This window comes from Camelina sativa, chromosome 16 (assembly GCF_000633955.1).
Source record: "Camelina sativa cultivar DH55 chromosome 16, Cs, whole genome shotgun sequence".
Classification (NCBI taxonomy): domain Eukaryota; kingdom Viridiplantae; phylum Streptophyta; class Magnoliopsida; order Brassicales; family Brassicaceae; genus Camelina; species Camelina sativa.
Genome location: NC_025700.1, coordinates 656,240 through 672,959, shown reverse-complemented (window position 1 = coordinate 672,959; position 16,720 = coordinate 656,240). Strand labels below are relative to the sequence as shown.

The window sequence follows — 16,720 nt, the reverse complement described above, 5'->3', positions numbered from 1 at the left end:
AGCCGAGCCCAGTCTCGCATTCAGCTAGCAGGCGGTCAAGTTTGAATAAGCCAAGTTCTTACTTGCACACTCTTGCCGACCTCGGGGCACCCACAGGGTAAGCCGGACACCAGGGCCGCACCTAAAAGGTACGACGAGCACATCTCAACTACCAACCAAAAACTTGGTATTCGAAACACGTAACAGGGTAAGCCGAGAGACGTCTTGCCCCGTAAAATACATCTCGAAACCAAGAAAAAAGCGGAGCAAGTCTCGCACTAGCTTGAGGGCGCCTGAACTAATAAACCAAGCTCAAGGTTGCAAGTTCTTGCCAATCCCAAACACCGACAGGATAAACCGGACACAAAATCCGCACCTAAAGGTATGGCGAGTCCGTCTCACCTACCACTTTACTCCCGTAAAGCACAAAGCCTTGCTGCATATCAAATATACGCTCACATGCATGTCTCCCTCATGCTCGACGCCCTCATAATCTACTCACTCGCGCTTGCCACTCTCACGCACGACTCACTCACGCTTGCCACTCTCATGCTCGCAGCCCTCACAGTCAACGCTCTCACGCTCGACGCTCTCATGCTCGACGCTCTCACGCTCGACGTTCTCACGCTCGATGCTCTAACACTCGAGTCTCTTGGCACCTACCTACAGCTTGGTGCCGACCTCCAGCTTGGCGCCAACCTACAGCTTGGTGCGTACCTCAATCTTGGTGTCGACCTCTAGCTTGACGCATACCTCAAGCTTGATGCCAACCTCTACCTAGGTGCCTACCTCAACTTTGGTGTCGACCTCCAGCTTGGTGCCTACCTCAAGTTTGGTGCCGACCTCCAGCTTTGTGCCTACCTGCAGCTTGGTGCTAACCTCAAAACCTTCTCCCGCACTATCACATGTGTCGACCTCAAATTGACGATCAAAGATCTTCTTGTCGCTCCCATGAGAGGACGTGGAATGCGAGCGCGCAGCGTCCCGCCGACCTCAATCCGCCGATCTCGCGAGAACCAACCTCAGCACTCATCAATCCTTGTCCGCCGACCTCTCGACCCCANCAACCTCTACCTAGGTGCCTACCTCAACTTTGGTGTCGACCTCCAGCTTGGTGCCTACCTCAAGTTTGGTGCCGACCTCCAGCTTTGTGCCTACCTGCAGCTTGGTGCTAACCTCAAAACCTTCTCCCGCACTATCACATGTGTCGACCTCAAATTGACGATCAAAGATCTTCTTGTCGCTCCCATGAGAGGACGTGGAATGCGAGCGCGCAGCGTCCCGCCGACCTCAATCCGCCGATCTCGCGAGAACCAACCTCAGCACTCATCAATCCTTGTCCGCCGACCTCTCGACCCCATTCGACGACGACGATCTCACTCTCGCCGACCTCAGTCTCACTCTCGGTGGCGACCTCAATCTCACTCTCGGTGGCAATCTCAATCTCACTCGCCGATTTCAATTTCGACGACGACGATCTCAACCTCGACGACAATGATCTCACTTTAAGCCGAGCTCAATCTCACTCTCGGCGCCGACCTCAATCTCACTCTCGGCGCCGACCTCAATCTCACTCTCGGCGCCGACCTCAATCTCACTCTCGGTGGAGACCTCAATCTCACTCGCCTATCTCAATCTCAACCTCGACGATGACGATCTCACTCTCGCCGAGCACAATCTCACTCTCATCGCCGACCTCAATCTCAATCTCGCTGACCTCAACTCGCCGACCTCAAGTCGCCGACCTCCTCTCTCGCTCATATCACCGACCACCTCTTTTGCTCATATCGCCGAGATCCACTTACCAATCTCCACTTGCCAATCTCCATCTGCCGACCTGACATCACACATGTTGGGTCGATGTCAATTTCTCAATCACGCCAACCTCCAAAATCCACTAGAACGGACTCACAACTAAGGCGGAGCGACTGCGCCGAGCTCAGTCCAGTAGATTGCCGAGCAACCGCGCCAAGCTCATTGCCGTTCAACCCATCTGAAACTCTCTCATGCTATATGCCGAGCTCAATGACGCTCAACCCATCTCGACCTCTCTCCCGCGATCCGCCCAGCTCGTAACCATCAACCACTTTACCGCCGAGCTCGCCTCTGATTCCCCTAAAACAATCAACGCCGATCTCGTCCAGATCGATCTCACCAGAACCATCAAATACTGAATTGAAGCAAGGCTCGTAAGTTAACGGTGGAAATGGTGTCGACCTCCGCTCAGAAACGGTGCCGACCTCCGCCGAGCTCGGGCAAACAGAATTGGCATTCACGTCTCTACTCTCATGCCCGTCAGAACCATCTTGCCGCTCTCCAATACCTCACAACAACCATCTTCGCCGACCCCACCGAGACTGCCGATCTCAGATTTACTGATTGTAACTCTCGGCGCCCCCAACAAGGGTGATTAACCGGCAGATCCTGCCGATCACCGACCATAGGCGATCTCACAATGAGAAGCTTTCTCGGTAGTGGTTGTTAGGGTTTTGAATAGGAGCAACCAAAATCCGCCACCTCGATCTACGATCTACTCATTTTCCATAAATTCATTGAATACTGCACTCAAAGCAAAAACCGCTGGATATTCATTGTATCTCTCAAGAAGACGAGCCTAGCATTTACAGAAGAATCATTGTAGCAATTTTGTTCCCCAGAAGCGACCCGAGGTAATATGTGCCGAGCAGGCATATTAATAGATAATTCAAGCACGTCCGTTGATCGCGGAAGAACTGCCGCTCTCCGGACTAAGGGGGGGACTATTGTTGGATATGGGCTGCGCCCAATATGCCACTCGGCCCAACAACATAGATTAATTGTGATTTCGGCCCGACAAAATTTGGAGACAGTCATTAACACTCCGTCAAGGGTAACCTCGACATTTCGCGATGGGAACCCTAGGTCAACAATCCGCTATAAAAGGAGAGGACATTTATTGGAAGAGGGGCGAGACCCTCGAACAATACCCAGAGAGCAATACTTTGCGTTTGAAACTGTTATTATTTTCTGTATAATTCCTTTTAGCTTCCGAGCTCGTCATTATTAGCTTGTTAGTTCTCATGTGAACTGACGAGCTCAATCTTGACTCGTTTTAGTGACGACCTCACGTTTTTATCGTTAATAAAAGAATCAACTTCACTTTTCCCCTGAAATTTTTTATTTACTTAGTGTTGTGCAATCTCGAGTACAAACAATGTTCATGTTCAAACCCGTTTATTCTCGAAAAAATAATGCATGTCATATATATGCTAATTCAGTAATACTTAACATAAGGGTAAAGCTATAGCCTATATATAGTTAATTAAAGTGCCAAAACTGATGGAAACTACGTCTACGTCTTAGTGTAGGAGTGTTATATATATATCGACCACTAACAATAAGATCGTATCATCTTCTTTAACACAAAAAAAAAAAAAAAAGTTCTTATCATCTTCTACGTGAGGAAATGAATCACTTATACGTTACCTGCTTCTTAAAAAGGCAACCGTACGATGTTTTCTGTAAAGGCAAGAGAAAGAAAAAACAAAGAAGTAAAGGGGGTCACTTTTGGAGGGTGGTGCAGATAATATACATCTAATCCATACACTGACGTTGTAATAGTAAGAAACTCAACCAAACACATACGAACATCTTTAAACAACTACGATGCAGGATTGACCTAATTATCATCCAATCACCTGCATTGCTTTCATTAACTCTCTCTCTCTCTCTCTCTCTCTCTTAGTTAATTATTTTAGGTATTGGATTTTTAACACGTTAAGTTGTCCTTCCAATGATTCAGCAACGGAGTAATATTGTTCCTTATATTATCATCATCATAAAATCAAAATCTATTAATCAAGAAAAAATATAGGTTAATTGATTAATATATACTATATATATGTATACTGTATCTTTTTACACATTAATTATATGTTACATACATGATACGTATATGTAACCAACAAGAGAGCTGTTGAGGGCCATGTGCCATGTACAACTCATTTCTTAGCCCTCTACGCAATCTCACAGCCACGAAATACAATATTGAATATTACAATTCACAGCCGTATTTCCCAACTAACTTTTTTTCTAATAAACAATATCATGAACTAGTGTCTATAGAACTAGACTCTCTATCCAGAGGACAAGAAATTTAAACAAAATATATGTACAACTCAATTTTCTATTTTTTGGACCTTTTTAAAAAAAAATACTGATGTGGTTATATATTCTTTAGAACGTCAATTTTTTTTATAGCAAATATACTAGTCATTTACGAAATATTTAATATAACTATATACATTTTGAAAGTTAATACTATAATTTACAGTATAATAAATAAGAAATATGTAATTGTGTTCTTGATTCGGACTACCATGGTTAAGATTAATCATCATAATATTTAAATAGATACAAATTAGAACTCATCAATTATATGCATCGCTGATTTGCATGTTTTTGGTTGTATGAAAACTTTCATAACAATATCTATTAAAAAACACTACAGCCACTTGAAGCTCTTCATGAGAAACCAACCTATTCAATTTCATTAGAATACGAGTTTTAAGTCATAGGTACACAATTATTAAATGAATTTACGCATTAATAAATTTTGATTGCTTGGTAATATTGTAATGAATGTACTTATAAATATATATATAAATATATATATAAATAATAGATGTTGCTTTATATAGGTTCTATCTTAAATAGTATTTTGTTAAAATTTGTCTTTATACTTAATACGAGAAAAGGTCAACTACTATATGTGTCCATACTCCCGGATTAAAATTATTAAGATCGAGGACGGGACATGACGTAACATTGAGTTATATATATTACGTGAATTTTATTTAGATTATCATGTAACCGAATAACCACAAATTACTCGCCTACGAGTCTATGACATTGAGTTCGATCTTGTCTTTATACATGACATGATTAAAAAGAGAGTCAATAACTCAATTATTTGAAGAATTAAATCGCCTATGACGTTGAGTTCTTATTCAACATCTTTAGGGCATTAGTGTAATGTTTTCAGTGGATTGGTTTACTCGTACATTAAAATAATAAAGTAAGTAAGTAAGTAATTTAATTAAAGTGAAAACTTAGTATTTGGGTTGGACGGGTTTAGGAGTTGCTGTTATATGTTTCGACAAATCGAAGACTCTGACTGACCAATTAGCACAAAAAACTTATCAGAGTCGGTGCTTAATTGGTATTTTAGTCATCCATCTAATATTTTTACGCCGGGACTGCTGAGTGGACATATCAAGTTTATACAAGGCGACTATAACTGTATACATACCGGTCTGGTGGTACGGTTTTGTCGAGCCAAGTGAAGGGCTGTGGTATAAAAAATCTGAAATGCAATAGCGCAAATTAATACGAAAACCAAAAATGATTAGCTGATCTCTGAAGTTACTATTTTATGTTGTAATCCAAGTTGAGCTTCTCTAGTTCTCTGTAATAGCTTTGTATATCTTTTAGGCCCAAAAAGCTTGTAACAAACTCTTGTAAACCTAAGTTCCTTTTGGTAAAATAACAAACAATTAATCGTAAACTCATAATATATATTGAAATTCATTTTAGATTCTCTACCACCAAATTAGAACTTCGCGTACTCTTAACCTTTCCATTCTAGGCTTCGAACGACGGATTAGTTGTCATGGGATCAGTCAGATGGTCTTTAATATACGAACATATATAATGCATAATAAAGTTTATGGAAAAAAACGATTAATTTTAAAGTTAGTAACATGAATTCAAGAGAATCCTCGTGGATAAATGTATTTAATGCATTCTGTAGAATCGTATAGCTGCAAAATATTTATTTCATATACTACATGATCAACAACTTTCATATTGATTATTAATCAGATTTTGTAAAAGTTGTCCACCAAACTCATACATTTTCTTTCTTTTTTTAATATCGTCGTCTAGCTAGTTTGTTTAACTTTACATATTAATTGCCAAAAACTACATTATTAAAGAGTCAATCATGCACTCATGATATGTCTTTTGTTTGTTTTCAGAAAGTTATATTTTTCTACTTTTTTTCTTTTCACAAAGCTATATTTTTATACTTAATACTATGTATATAGTTTTAAATTTGATAATGTGCTTAATTTATCTTCATCAACCCGATATATTTTATATACAAGCTGGCTGGAATCTTTGCCTTTCACTTTCCCATTCCATCAATACGAGGTTCTTGCATGTTGAAACTTATAATGATACCACGTTAACTTTCATCATCATACGCCCATTTCCATATTCACATTTAATGGAAACATTGTACCAAATTTACAAATTCAAAAAATGATATATACGATAGTACTAATTTTTTGTCTTTCGATCCCATATAGAGATTTTACTAACCATATACTATAGTCTATAGGTACGGTGAATTTATGAAGTGCCGTCAGACTTATTCCGAAAATAATGATGTGTAGGAGACGACTTTTTTTTTCTTTTGATTATGAACGAACGATAAATAATTGAGGGAGAGACACAAAAATGTGAGAGGCGAAAGAGAAAACACAACAGCATATCATAATTAGTTTTTGTCGACCTTGATATGTATATATTGACAACAGTATATAACTAAAGCTGAACATTTCATTGTATATTCTTTACCAAAACACTAATATAAGCCAAAAATAACTCAAAGTGGTAGGTCATTTTCCATCTTTCTAATGCTCTCTCTTTTACTCTTTACAACCTTCACTCCAACAACAACAACACTTTGCATCTCACATTATTATTAACTTTACTGTTTACTCTTTTTTCCCCCTCACCAAATCATTTATATACATACATACAGTGTCGTGCCAAGGTGCGTAGAGGCTTAAGGCAAATTTTAAAAGTGGAGTTTCACATATATTATTTTTAAGAGAGATTTTTTTTTTGGTTATAAAAAGAAAGAAAAATTATTAATTTTAAAAAAAAAAACTTTAAAGAGTAAGATATAATAGCTTATGTAAAGGAAAAAAAAGAAACAAAAATATGTGAATGTTGAGTTTTGTTTCCAAAAATTTTCTAAAACACTACATAAAAAATGCTCTATCTAGTTTACAGATAAAAATGTGATCTGTGTTTGATTATTTTTTCTGTGTGGCCTAAGATAAATGCCTTTTTTGCAAAGCATAAGGCACGACTCTGCATACATAAATATAGTAAGACTCCATACGTAACATTTATTATCCACTATAACATTTGTATACATAGTCTATGTTCAACGTAAAGCATCGTCTTGAAGAAGGATCGGAATACAAATAACAACAGGAGGAAAACTATTATTTTCCAATTTTATATTAAAAGGGAAATCGAATTTTCAATTTGTAAGAAGACTTTAAGCCAAATATGGTGATAATTGTATGGCTCACTTCATAACGTAATCATTAATTAGCCATATTTTATCACAGTACCTTCAAAAATAGTTGGACGACCGATTAATATATATATGAGATTAATGAACGGCTAAGTTTTTTCGATATATAATGCTCTTTATTTTTCAGTTTTTTTATGAGTGAGAAACAAACTTTGCAAACCAGTACCGGTTAAATATAAATGAATTTGGTTTTGATAAATTGATCTACCAAAACCCGTCGAGGGGAATTTTTGGGTAAGAGTACCGATTCGTCAAAACCGCATCAAAAACAAACCGGTTAGCAGCTTCGGTATAATGAACTCCATCCCATACAGTAGCTTTGGTTACATTACGACAAATAGTTGAACCGGGTTGACCACAAGTTGCTTTCCGATCGTAGTTGTTGGGCCTTCCTCCATAACCGCAACAAGCCATTAACGGATCCACAAATCCTGAAACTCGCATTACCAAATAAACCGATCAAAACCGGTTTCGCATTAGCAATTAAAAAGCAGATGTATCAATGCGATCGATACGCACCGTATCGTTTGAAATCGGCGGAGAGTTTGTACTTAATGGAGTAAATATCAACGTAGACGAGAGTGGCGTCTTTGAATTGGGACCTCAGTTCGTTGCAGAGACTCAAGAGTCCTTTGTTGAAGGCTTTTGCGACCTCGTTGTGAACCCGGAAACAACCAATCCGGTCAAGATCTGATTCGTTATGCGGGTGAATCGCCAATTCTTTGGGTGCACAGCCCAATGGGCCTGTGTTATGTACCCAAAACTTCCTCCCTCCGTATAAATATACGGTCTTCAGCACACAGTATACCAATTTACAAAATCAGCCATGATAACATATGTTTTGGGACTAACAACAGTTTACGTATATGTAAAAATCTAAAAGATTCGTGGAATAAACAAAAGTTACCTGTATGGCTTTCTTTATCTCTAGAAGCATGGAAGGTATTTTTTCGACAACGGGTGTATACGTTAAATTTGAATCGTATAGAGCAAGTAAAAGATCATTTTGTCCAATATCGATCATGTACAATGCGTTTTTAAATCCCTTATCGTCAATAAGATCTCTTCTCCCTGTCAATATGAACACATATATCTTCTAAGTAATATATTATTGATATGAGGTTGATTAAACTGTTAGAGTGACATTTCACTTACCGGAAGAGATAAGTTCTTGAGAACGGTTTTTGAAGTGGACGAACTGGCGGATTTGAATGGCAAGAGGGAAGGAAAAGACAGGAAGAGCGGTGGCTCCCGAGACTGCGAAATTGACTCCTCTTTTGAAATTTGGTGAGAGTGAATCCAAATATGGACTCAGATATGTCATTTTTAAATGTTCACCTAATCATATATCCAATGTTTTAAACCAAACTTAGTAAATTCACACTACATATGAAACGTATATAGCTAGAAATGGGACTCACAAAAGAAGTCAACTATGAGTCGACCGTCCCCAAGACGACCAGTGCCTCTATGGAAGAAGGTAATGCCATGAGGGAGTCCGATAGGAAGACCAACGCCAGCAAGAACTCCTCCGGTGTCGGAGTTTGAGTCGCCGAAGTTTATCAATATAGGTTTCTTGTTTGATTTGGAACTGTTTACCGAGTTAGAGCAAACCAAAAGAGATAGACATACAGTTAGGAAGAAGCATCGTAGAGAAGGAACAGCGTAATCCATTTCGTTTGAATTATTGCTGTCTAGAAATTTTTAATCAAGATTCAAGATCTAAGCTCTTTTTTTTTGTACTACATATATGTAGCCATGTCTTTGGCTTAGGAAGTCAAATTCTTTAATTGTAAGTCAATAATTATAAATGTTTAATTATATGCTAAATTGCTAATAGCCTAATACTATTTCAAGTAGCATTATATAATTGTTAAAAATCCTCAAAGCAATGCTTAAAATAACCCCAATCAATCTTTAGATCCGATCGGCTATGTTCTCAAAGGTTTGTCAAAATTTGTTTTGAGTATTAAAATGATTCCGTACAACTTCTAAATATTATATGGTTTATATGGGCCAAAGTTAACAAAATTGTGTTTTAATATGGGCCTGACTGTAATGTTTTATCTAGCTCATTAGCAGAATGCGAATTAAACAAAAAAATCAAATATGCGGTGAGCGTGGATCGAACACGCGACCTTCAGATCTTCAGTCTGACGCTCTCCCAACTGAGCTATCCCCGCGAATTGTTTAAATCAGCCAACATATAGATAATATAGTAAAATATTTACAATTGACAANCAATTGACGATGCGAAAAATAATTCTGATTTGTTTTTTTTGGGCAATAAGTAGAGAATTGTTGCGTTCCACGAATCTCCTCTCACGTTCGAAGACCATTTTTCTTGTTCTTTGGACGACCATCGGCGACAGTGTAAGTCTAGGTCTTCTTATTCGGCGTTGCTTTTTCTCTTCCGGTAAGTCTCGCTTCTTCGACGAATCTCTATCTCTATCCCTCTCTCTTTGCTTACTCGATCATCTGTTTCTGTTATCTATCTCGCGATCGTGATTCCTCGTCACCAGATCTGTGCGTATTCGTCTGATTTCCTTATGGATGTGACATGATTTTGTGTGATTCGTTTCCTTTGGGATCATAGATCTGTATCTGCATGATTGTTATACAGAGTGATCTAGATTTGATCTTTTTTTTTTTTGTTCAGATCGGGTGTTCACCTGAAATCTGAATTTTAAATTTAGATCTCTCTTTTTGTTCAATCATGTTGTTTGTTTGATCGATACATCCTGATACGAATGAGATCCGAGTGAATTTGTAATCTCAGATGCATCAAAACTGCTTTGAATCTGTGTGAATTCTGCAAATGAGTATGTGTTTTTAGACTGAAGATATAATGTCGTAACACTATAACAGGCTTGAAAAAATGGGGCTGTCCTTTGGAAAGTTGTTCAGCAGGCTCTTTGCTAAGAAAGAGATGCGTATTCTGATGGTTGGTCTCGATGCTGCTGGTAAGACTACGATCTTGTACAAGCTCAAGCTCGGAGAGATCGTGACTACGATTCCAACGATCGGTGAGTTTCTGACTTTTTGCATCTTCTTTCTCGCATGTAGTTATGGGAAATTGACACATTGTTATCGCAAGGGATTATGGTGGAATTCTAGTTTAAATGTTGAATAGACAGTAGTTGCAATTTAGTATGTGTGTACTTGTTGAAGTGTTTTCATCTCTGACTCATGGTTTTTGTGTATGATTAACAGAGTGAGTACTTAATTGTTTTTAGTTCTGTTGAATGGACAATACTAGTTTTTATTGCTAGGTTTCAATGTGGAGACTGTGGAATACAAGAACATTAGCTTTACCGTGTGGGATGTCGGGGGTCAAGACAAGGTATTGTTATTACATTTTCCTTTACCAGCGTTCTGAAATTACTTAAGCTAAAATCCTTGATTCTCAATGAAGTGCCCCCATTTTGCTGAATGACACTCTTGCTCTTCCAATATAACATTAATTTTGTTTCAATTGCTCAATTCAGATTCGTCCATTGTGGAGGCATTACTTCCAGAACACCCAGGGACTAATCTTTGTGGTGGACAGCAATGATCGTGACCGTGTTGTGGAAGCTAGGGATGAGCTTCACAGAATGCTGAACGAAGTAAAAAACAAGACAAATATCTCTGTCTCTCTCTCTCTCTCTAGTTACATGATGAAGCAAGGAGTCATTGTTTTGTTTCCTTTTGACTTGTGCAGGATGAATTGAGAGATGCTGTGCTTCTTGTTTTTGCTAACAAGCAAGATCTTCCCAACGCCATGAACGCCGCTGAGATAACTGACAAGCTTGGGCTTCACTCTCTCCGCCAACGACACTGGTGAGCCAAAGAGAGCTAAACCAAATTCAGCCGTAATATTGATAGCTTAAAGAACTAATGTTATATCATCAATTGAACAGGTACATACAGAGCACATGTGCTACCTCCGGAGAAGGGCTTTATGAGGGACTTGACTGGCTCTCTAACAACATTGCAAACAAGGTATATAAAGTTCACAGCTTTTCAAATCTGTTAGTGAAAAACTGGTTGTTAAAGACTAAACTAAATGCGTGATTAAATTAAATGCAGGCTTAGGGGAGAGCAAAATCCAATATGTGGTTTGGTTTTTCTATTCGAGGAGAGTCCTGTCTTCTTCTATCGTCTCTCTTTTGTTATTTTCGTCTCAAACTTATATCATCACTTCATACTTTGTTCTTCGCTCTTAATAATTCACAAGTTTTTTTTTTCTTCTTCATCCTAAAATTCAGACGCTTATAAAATTTGTGCCCAATTTCGGCGGATATTGCAATTTCGCTTAGGTTCTTCATTTATTAAATTTATTTATATAATTTCGAAATTTGAACAGTACTGAAATCGTACGAGAACTAAATGAAGATTATTTTATAAAAAATTGCGGTTAAGTAGAAATTTTCGTTTAAGAGAAAAAGTCTAGTAGTATTAATTTTTTACAGAAAATGCCAAGTTATAACTGATCCACAAATCGGATTGGATGAACGGCACTAAAACAAATACAAACAGCTACAATTCCCGTACACGAATTATTAATTACTTCACTAAACTACCATTATAGAGATCTTCCACTGTACATTAATAATGCACTAATAGGATCTTACCAAAAATAATTAATGTAGTAATGGAAGGAATATCTTTAACACACACACACTCAAATCTTACTAATCTTAGCGGCATTTTTCAAGGTTTCACCAAAGCTCTCTCTCTCTCTTTTATCTTTCTTCTTCTTAGGTCATCTTCTAGGGTTCTTTGTGAAGACGACTCGACGAGAGACTAGTTTTGTTTGCTTAGGGTTTTTGTTGGGAAGGCATGTTGATAACTACGGGAAGAAAAGAGAAATTGTCCATTTCTAAAGGTTCTGAAATTGAGGTCTCGTCTTGCGAGTATGATGAGTATGTTACTGGGACTGTATGGTATCGTGTCATGCTTGAAGAGAATCTAGCTAAATCGAAGCGGAAGAAGCTCTCTGTTCGTCACTTGGATCCTCTCCTCAAGCAAGACTACTCTCCTCCGTTGATACAAACCACCGTGCATCGTTTGATTCGTCCACTCCCGCCGCCGGATCCGTTTCCAGAGGTCGATTTTGAGGAAGGTGACGTCATCGACGCTGCATATAGAGGTGGTTGGTGGTCCGGTTCGGTGATTAAAGCGTTGGGAAATCGTCGTTTCTTAGTGTATCTCAGATTCGAACCTGATGTAATCGAGATTGACCGGAAGGATCTGCGTCCACATTTGGTTTGGAAAGGTGATGAATGGTTCCGATGCGTGAAACAAGTAAGTGTCTTTTGAGTTCTTTTTTTTTGTTTTTGTTTTTTTCTCTTCATTGATGTTTGATTCAACACTAAAGGATCCTCTTTTTTGTTGTTGTTGAAGCAATTGATTGAGTCAGATTTTAGCGCTGGGAAGTCTGTAGAAGCCAGAACCAAGGTGGCCCATTTGGGGGATGTTTGGGCTCCGGCTATAGCCATTAAGGAGAACGACGATGGGAAATTACTGGTGAAGTTGAAGGCTTTGAGTGATGAAAAGGTCGACTGCGACAAGATTAGCCTTCCTTATTCCAAAATCCGACCTTCACCACCGCCTTGTGGGTTAAGAGATTACAAATTGATGGAGAACGTCGATGCGCTTATCGAGTCTGGTTGGTGTCCCGGTGTTGTTAGTAAAGTTCTTTCTGGGAATAGTTACGCAGTGGTTTTGGGGCCTAACAAGGAGAGTAAAGATTTTAGCCCCTTGCAGTTAAGACCTTCAATAGAATGGAAAGATGGAGTTTGGCATGAAGAAGAAAAGGTAGTCACTTCTTTGTTACATAAAACACCATTGTGTGTGTTGTTCATCTTTTGGGAGAAAAGAACACTGAAATCAGATTTTGTGTTCCAAATTTTTTAGGTTTCAGATAGCGAAGAAAGTTCCCATGCAATTGAAGAAGAAACAGCTGCTTCAACCCGCATAAGAGTAACTGTTCGAACTCCCTTGAGAGAGAAAACAGCATTGGCTATAGGAAGGGCGAGACGCACTTCTAATGCTGCTATGCAGAATCCTCCTCCTGCCTCTTCCAATGATGGAGATGTTGAAGAGGCTGGTAGAGTATCTGTCACTGTGACTGAAGTACCGCACTCTGCAACTGTTGCTGTGAGTTATATATTTCCTCCCTGTCCATCTCTACTTCAAGTTGCACTCTACTTTAACAGTCCTAAGTTGAATCAGTGTGTTTAAAACTTTCAGAGAATTGAACTTGTTTGAAGCCATCTTGGGTAATAACGGTTAACTTTGTGTGTTTTTTTCTGGAGCAGTTACCTAGAGAATTAGGGAGTAATTTGGCTGATGTTGTGATGAATGAGAACACTCCAGTCACAAGCCAACCGGAGATACCAGCAAGTAAGTGTTGTGAAGTTCTTTACTTTCACGCATATGATGGTTAGTTGGTTATTCTTATTGGAAGTTATTTGTGTCATAAATTGAACCTACGTGTTACTGTTTCTAGCAAAAGAGTTTCACTCATCGGTGGTCCTGGGCATAGCTGCAGCTACTCTGACGAAACCAGCTGTCAAAACACAAGGAAAAACATCTCCGAGGAAGAAACTTCAGGCAATGAAGAATCAAAATGGCTCTACAAATGATTCTGTTGGAGAGAAGGTGAAAGTTAGTTAGTCGCACTGTTAAACATCGCACTTTGCCGGTCATTCATCCTATTGATTCTACGCAGGCACCTGAGGAGACAAAAAACAAAGAGAGTGTTAATAAGAGGAAAAGAGGACAGCCACGTAAGTTCATAAGCACAGACCCTACGCAGAAGACTGGTATGTTGTCTTTAACTTTCATGGATAAGTTAGCGGCAATTGTTTGAATGCAATCTTGAAACATTCTTGGCATAATAACTTGTAGATGTGGCTGGTAATGGTTCAAAGGCTTCGGCTATTGAACTTGCCTATATGTCTGATGATAATAGGCCTCTCGCTTCATGGATCCACGGTGGAAATTCAACATCGGGTCTGGCTGGATTATACACGGCTTTGAAACAATTGATGCTCTTTTAGCTTTCAGTTCTCATTATTTTGTGTTTTTTCTTTCATCTTATTCCTCAGGGCAATCCGTATCTCCGACTCCTGATCCAGGTCTTAATTCTGTTGTGGAAACTCCCCCAGCGAGCGAGTCCACAGTGGCTCTGCCATTTGTAAAGAAGTCACCGCTTTGGGAAGTCCTTGAATCAATGGAGGTCTTCAAAGCAGTGCCACAGTATCCACATTTCAGTCCACTGCTAGAGAGCGAAGAAGAGTTTCGTGAAGGAGACGCCATTGGTACAATGGTGAAGTTCACTGCGCTGTTAGAGAAAGTCAACAATCTACAAGTCGACGATCCTATAAGCTCGATTAACAGGATCGACGAGTGTTTTCTCAAGCTAGAGAAATACGGATTCAATGTTACAACGCATCGGTCTCGGATCTCCAAGCTTTTGTTCATTAAAGAAAGCCAGACATCGGCGTTGGAAGAGTTAAAAGCTGTTGAGGAAAAGATCACAGAGAATGACAACAAAAGAAGGAAGTGTGAACAAGATATTGTTGAATTGCAGAGACAAGAAGTGTTGATGAAGGAAGCGAAAGTGGCACTAGACAAGGAGATAGCTCTGATGCAGTCTCATGCCGAGGTTCTTGACCTGAAGGTTCAGAATGTAGACCAGGAGTTTCGTGCAATTGTCGCTGCCCCATGGAAATAAGCTAGTTGTAGATCAAAGGTGTTTAAGACTAATCTAGTTCTGTATGTTCGCAGAAAACATACTTTGAATAAGTTAAGTAGAACTGTCTTGAACGCATTTATCTTTCAGATTTGTCAAATCACATCTGAAAGTCATAACTTCTCCTAAATCGTTAAATATTAGTAGTCATTTTTCTTTCAGATTTTTCTAAGATAATCGTGAAAGAGACGAAGCAATGGGAATCTTTATAGCTCTTAAAAAGAACAACATTTCGAGTAAATGCAAATAACTGTTTCAACTCAACACCTACAGAAACGATAATCACTAGAATCTTTTTGGTCAACAAGAAATTATAATATAAGGACATAATTCTTATGGATTGGTTCTACTTGGACATATGAGAATATGATTCTCCTTTCACTTCCTGTTCTTGCTCTCATCCTTCTCCCTTTCTCTCTTCTTATAAAGCTTCTCGAGGACACGTTTGGCTTCACAGTTGGGAAAGTTAGAAAGATCGTAGTAATCACGAGCAACATCTACTAGCCTGTGAATACACATGTCAATAAGGAAGAATTTATCAGAAATGAAATCGTCAACGAGATAATAACCAAAGAAAACAAGAACAGGAAATGTAAGAACTTACCATTCACCGCGAATATCTGTCACAGTTCTGATGAAATTCCGGGTAGTCAAAACATATTCGTTGTAGATTACCCACTCAGGTTTGTGATCCAAGCAATTTGATGGATGCAAATGAACCACCTGGCAACCAAGAATTTAACCATGAGATTAAAACAAGAGAAAAAAAAAAAGCTAGAATGGAAATAACAATATAAACGGAATTGGTTTTGACATACTTGGTTGTCTTTGACTGTCAAGTAATGCCCAGTGCGTTCTAAGTGAGCCACTTGCATGAAATAGCCAGCAAGCATGGCCTTCCTTATGTTGATGTAGTAGTCACGGCTGTTAAAATCAGTGCTGCACATCTTCAGGTTGAACCTTGACATTATCCGGACTAGCTGCTGTCTAACATTGTCTGCAGATTTCATCGCTCTACTGTTGATGAAGTTTTCATAGCACCAATTTGGATCTTCATCTGTGAGAATTTACATGACCAAGTCAGTTACGGTAATTTTAATTGTCTATAGCAACTACAAACAAAAGAGGGAGAGAAAGGGGTAATCACTTACTGTTTTGCTTAAAAGCGTGGTAGACATTCAACAATGTGAGGTGATCTCCATCAATGTGTCCAAACCTAGCTTTAGCTTCATCTGCTGCTTTTTGAGCCTCTCTAGGCCGAATAAAGCAATTCGGTACTAGAGAAAGAATTGGTATATATAATAACAGAAGAGGTCCATGGAAGAGGTCAGCAGATGCATAGAGGCGATGAGACTGATACCATTTGCTTCATGAGAGAGAATAACTGAGAAACTGCAACTATCTGCATCAGCACTTACTTAGGATACCCCTAACCATGGGTCTGCAGAACCCAGACTAGCGACTGCTGATGACAACCTAACTCTAATGATTAATTCTAAATGACAATCATACATATGGAAGACAAAGATGAGTTCTAATGCACATTAGACACTAGTTGCAGAATGGAAACTGGTAGCAAGTTTACGCCTACCCTTAACTACATACCTAACCCGAGCTAGCAA

General features: G+C 39.0%; 4 protein-coding genes and 1 non-coding gene across 6 annotated transcripts in view; 2 read left to right on the top strand and 3 right to left on the bottom strand.

The window, feature by feature from the left end:
- Positions 7,454–9,122, bottom strand: LOC104749089 (GDSL esterase/lipase At3g62280-like). Its single transcript, XM_010470669.1, has 5 exons — positions 8,776–9,122; positions 8,510–8,692; positions 8,262–8,425; positions 7,874–8,144; positions 7,454–7,785 (listed from the first exon to the last, which is right to left on the bottom strand). Exons 1-5 carry the CDS (start codon positions 9,026–9,028, stop codon positions 7,559–7,561), a joined length of 1,098 nt encoding a protein of 365 aa, XP_010468971.1. The 5' UTR covers positions 9,029–9,122; the 3' UTR covers positions 7,454–7,558.
- TRNAF-GAA lies at positions 9,465–9,537 on the bottom strand. Its single transcript has one exon. It is a non-coding gene; the product is annotated as a tRNA-Phe (tRNA).
- Positions 9,664–11,591, top strand: LOC104749088 (ADP-ribosylation factor 1). The gene is made up of 7 exons (XM_010470668.1): positions 9,664–9,770; positions 10,223–10,380; positions 10,627–10,697; positions 10,843–10,962; positions 11,058–11,176; positions 11,257–11,338; positions 11,426–11,591. Exons 2-7 carry the CDS (start codon positions 10,233–10,235, stop codon positions 11,429–11,431), a joined length of 546 nt encoding a protein of 181 aa, XP_010468970.1. The 5' UTR covers positions 9,664–9,770; positions 10,223–10,232; the 3' UTR covers positions 11,432–11,591.
- Positions 12,007–15,255, top strand: LOC104749087 (DUF724 domain-containing protein 7-like). 2 transcript variants are annotated; one of them, XM_010470666.2, is made up of 8 exons: positions 12,009–12,643; positions 12,743–13,156; positions 13,256–13,498; positions 13,660–13,744; positions 13,851–14,002; positions 14,073–14,166; positions 14,252–14,356; positions 14,452–15,255. In XM_010470666.2, exons 1-8 carry the CDS (start codon positions 12,179–12,181, stop codon positions 15,078–15,080), a joined length of 2,187 nt encoding a protein of 728 aa, XP_010468968.1. In that variant the 5' UTR covers positions 12,009–12,178; the 3' UTR covers positions 15,081–15,255. The 2 variants fall into 2 exon arrangements, with proteins under 2 accessions (XP_010468969.1, XP_010468968.1); XM_010470667.2 differs by lacking the exon at positions 14,252–14,356 and having other exon boundaries at positions 12,007–12,643.
- LOC104749086 (probable pre-mRNA-splicing factor ATP-dependent RNA helicase DEAH2) overlaps positions 15,286–16,720 on the bottom strand; it is a 6,477-nt gene continuing 5,042 nt past the window's right edge. Inside the window, exons 5-7 of the mRNA XM_010470665.2 lie at positions 15,917–16,155; positions 15,703–15,821; positions 15,286–15,603 (exon numbers count right to left, since the gene is read on the bottom strand). Coding sequence (XP_010468967.1) covers positions 15,477–15,603; positions 15,703–15,821; positions 15,917–16,155 — 485 coding nt within the window. The 3' untranslated portion in view covers positions 15,286–15,476. The remainder of the gene's footprint in view (positions 15,604–15,702; positions 15,822–15,916; positions 16,156–16,720) is intronic.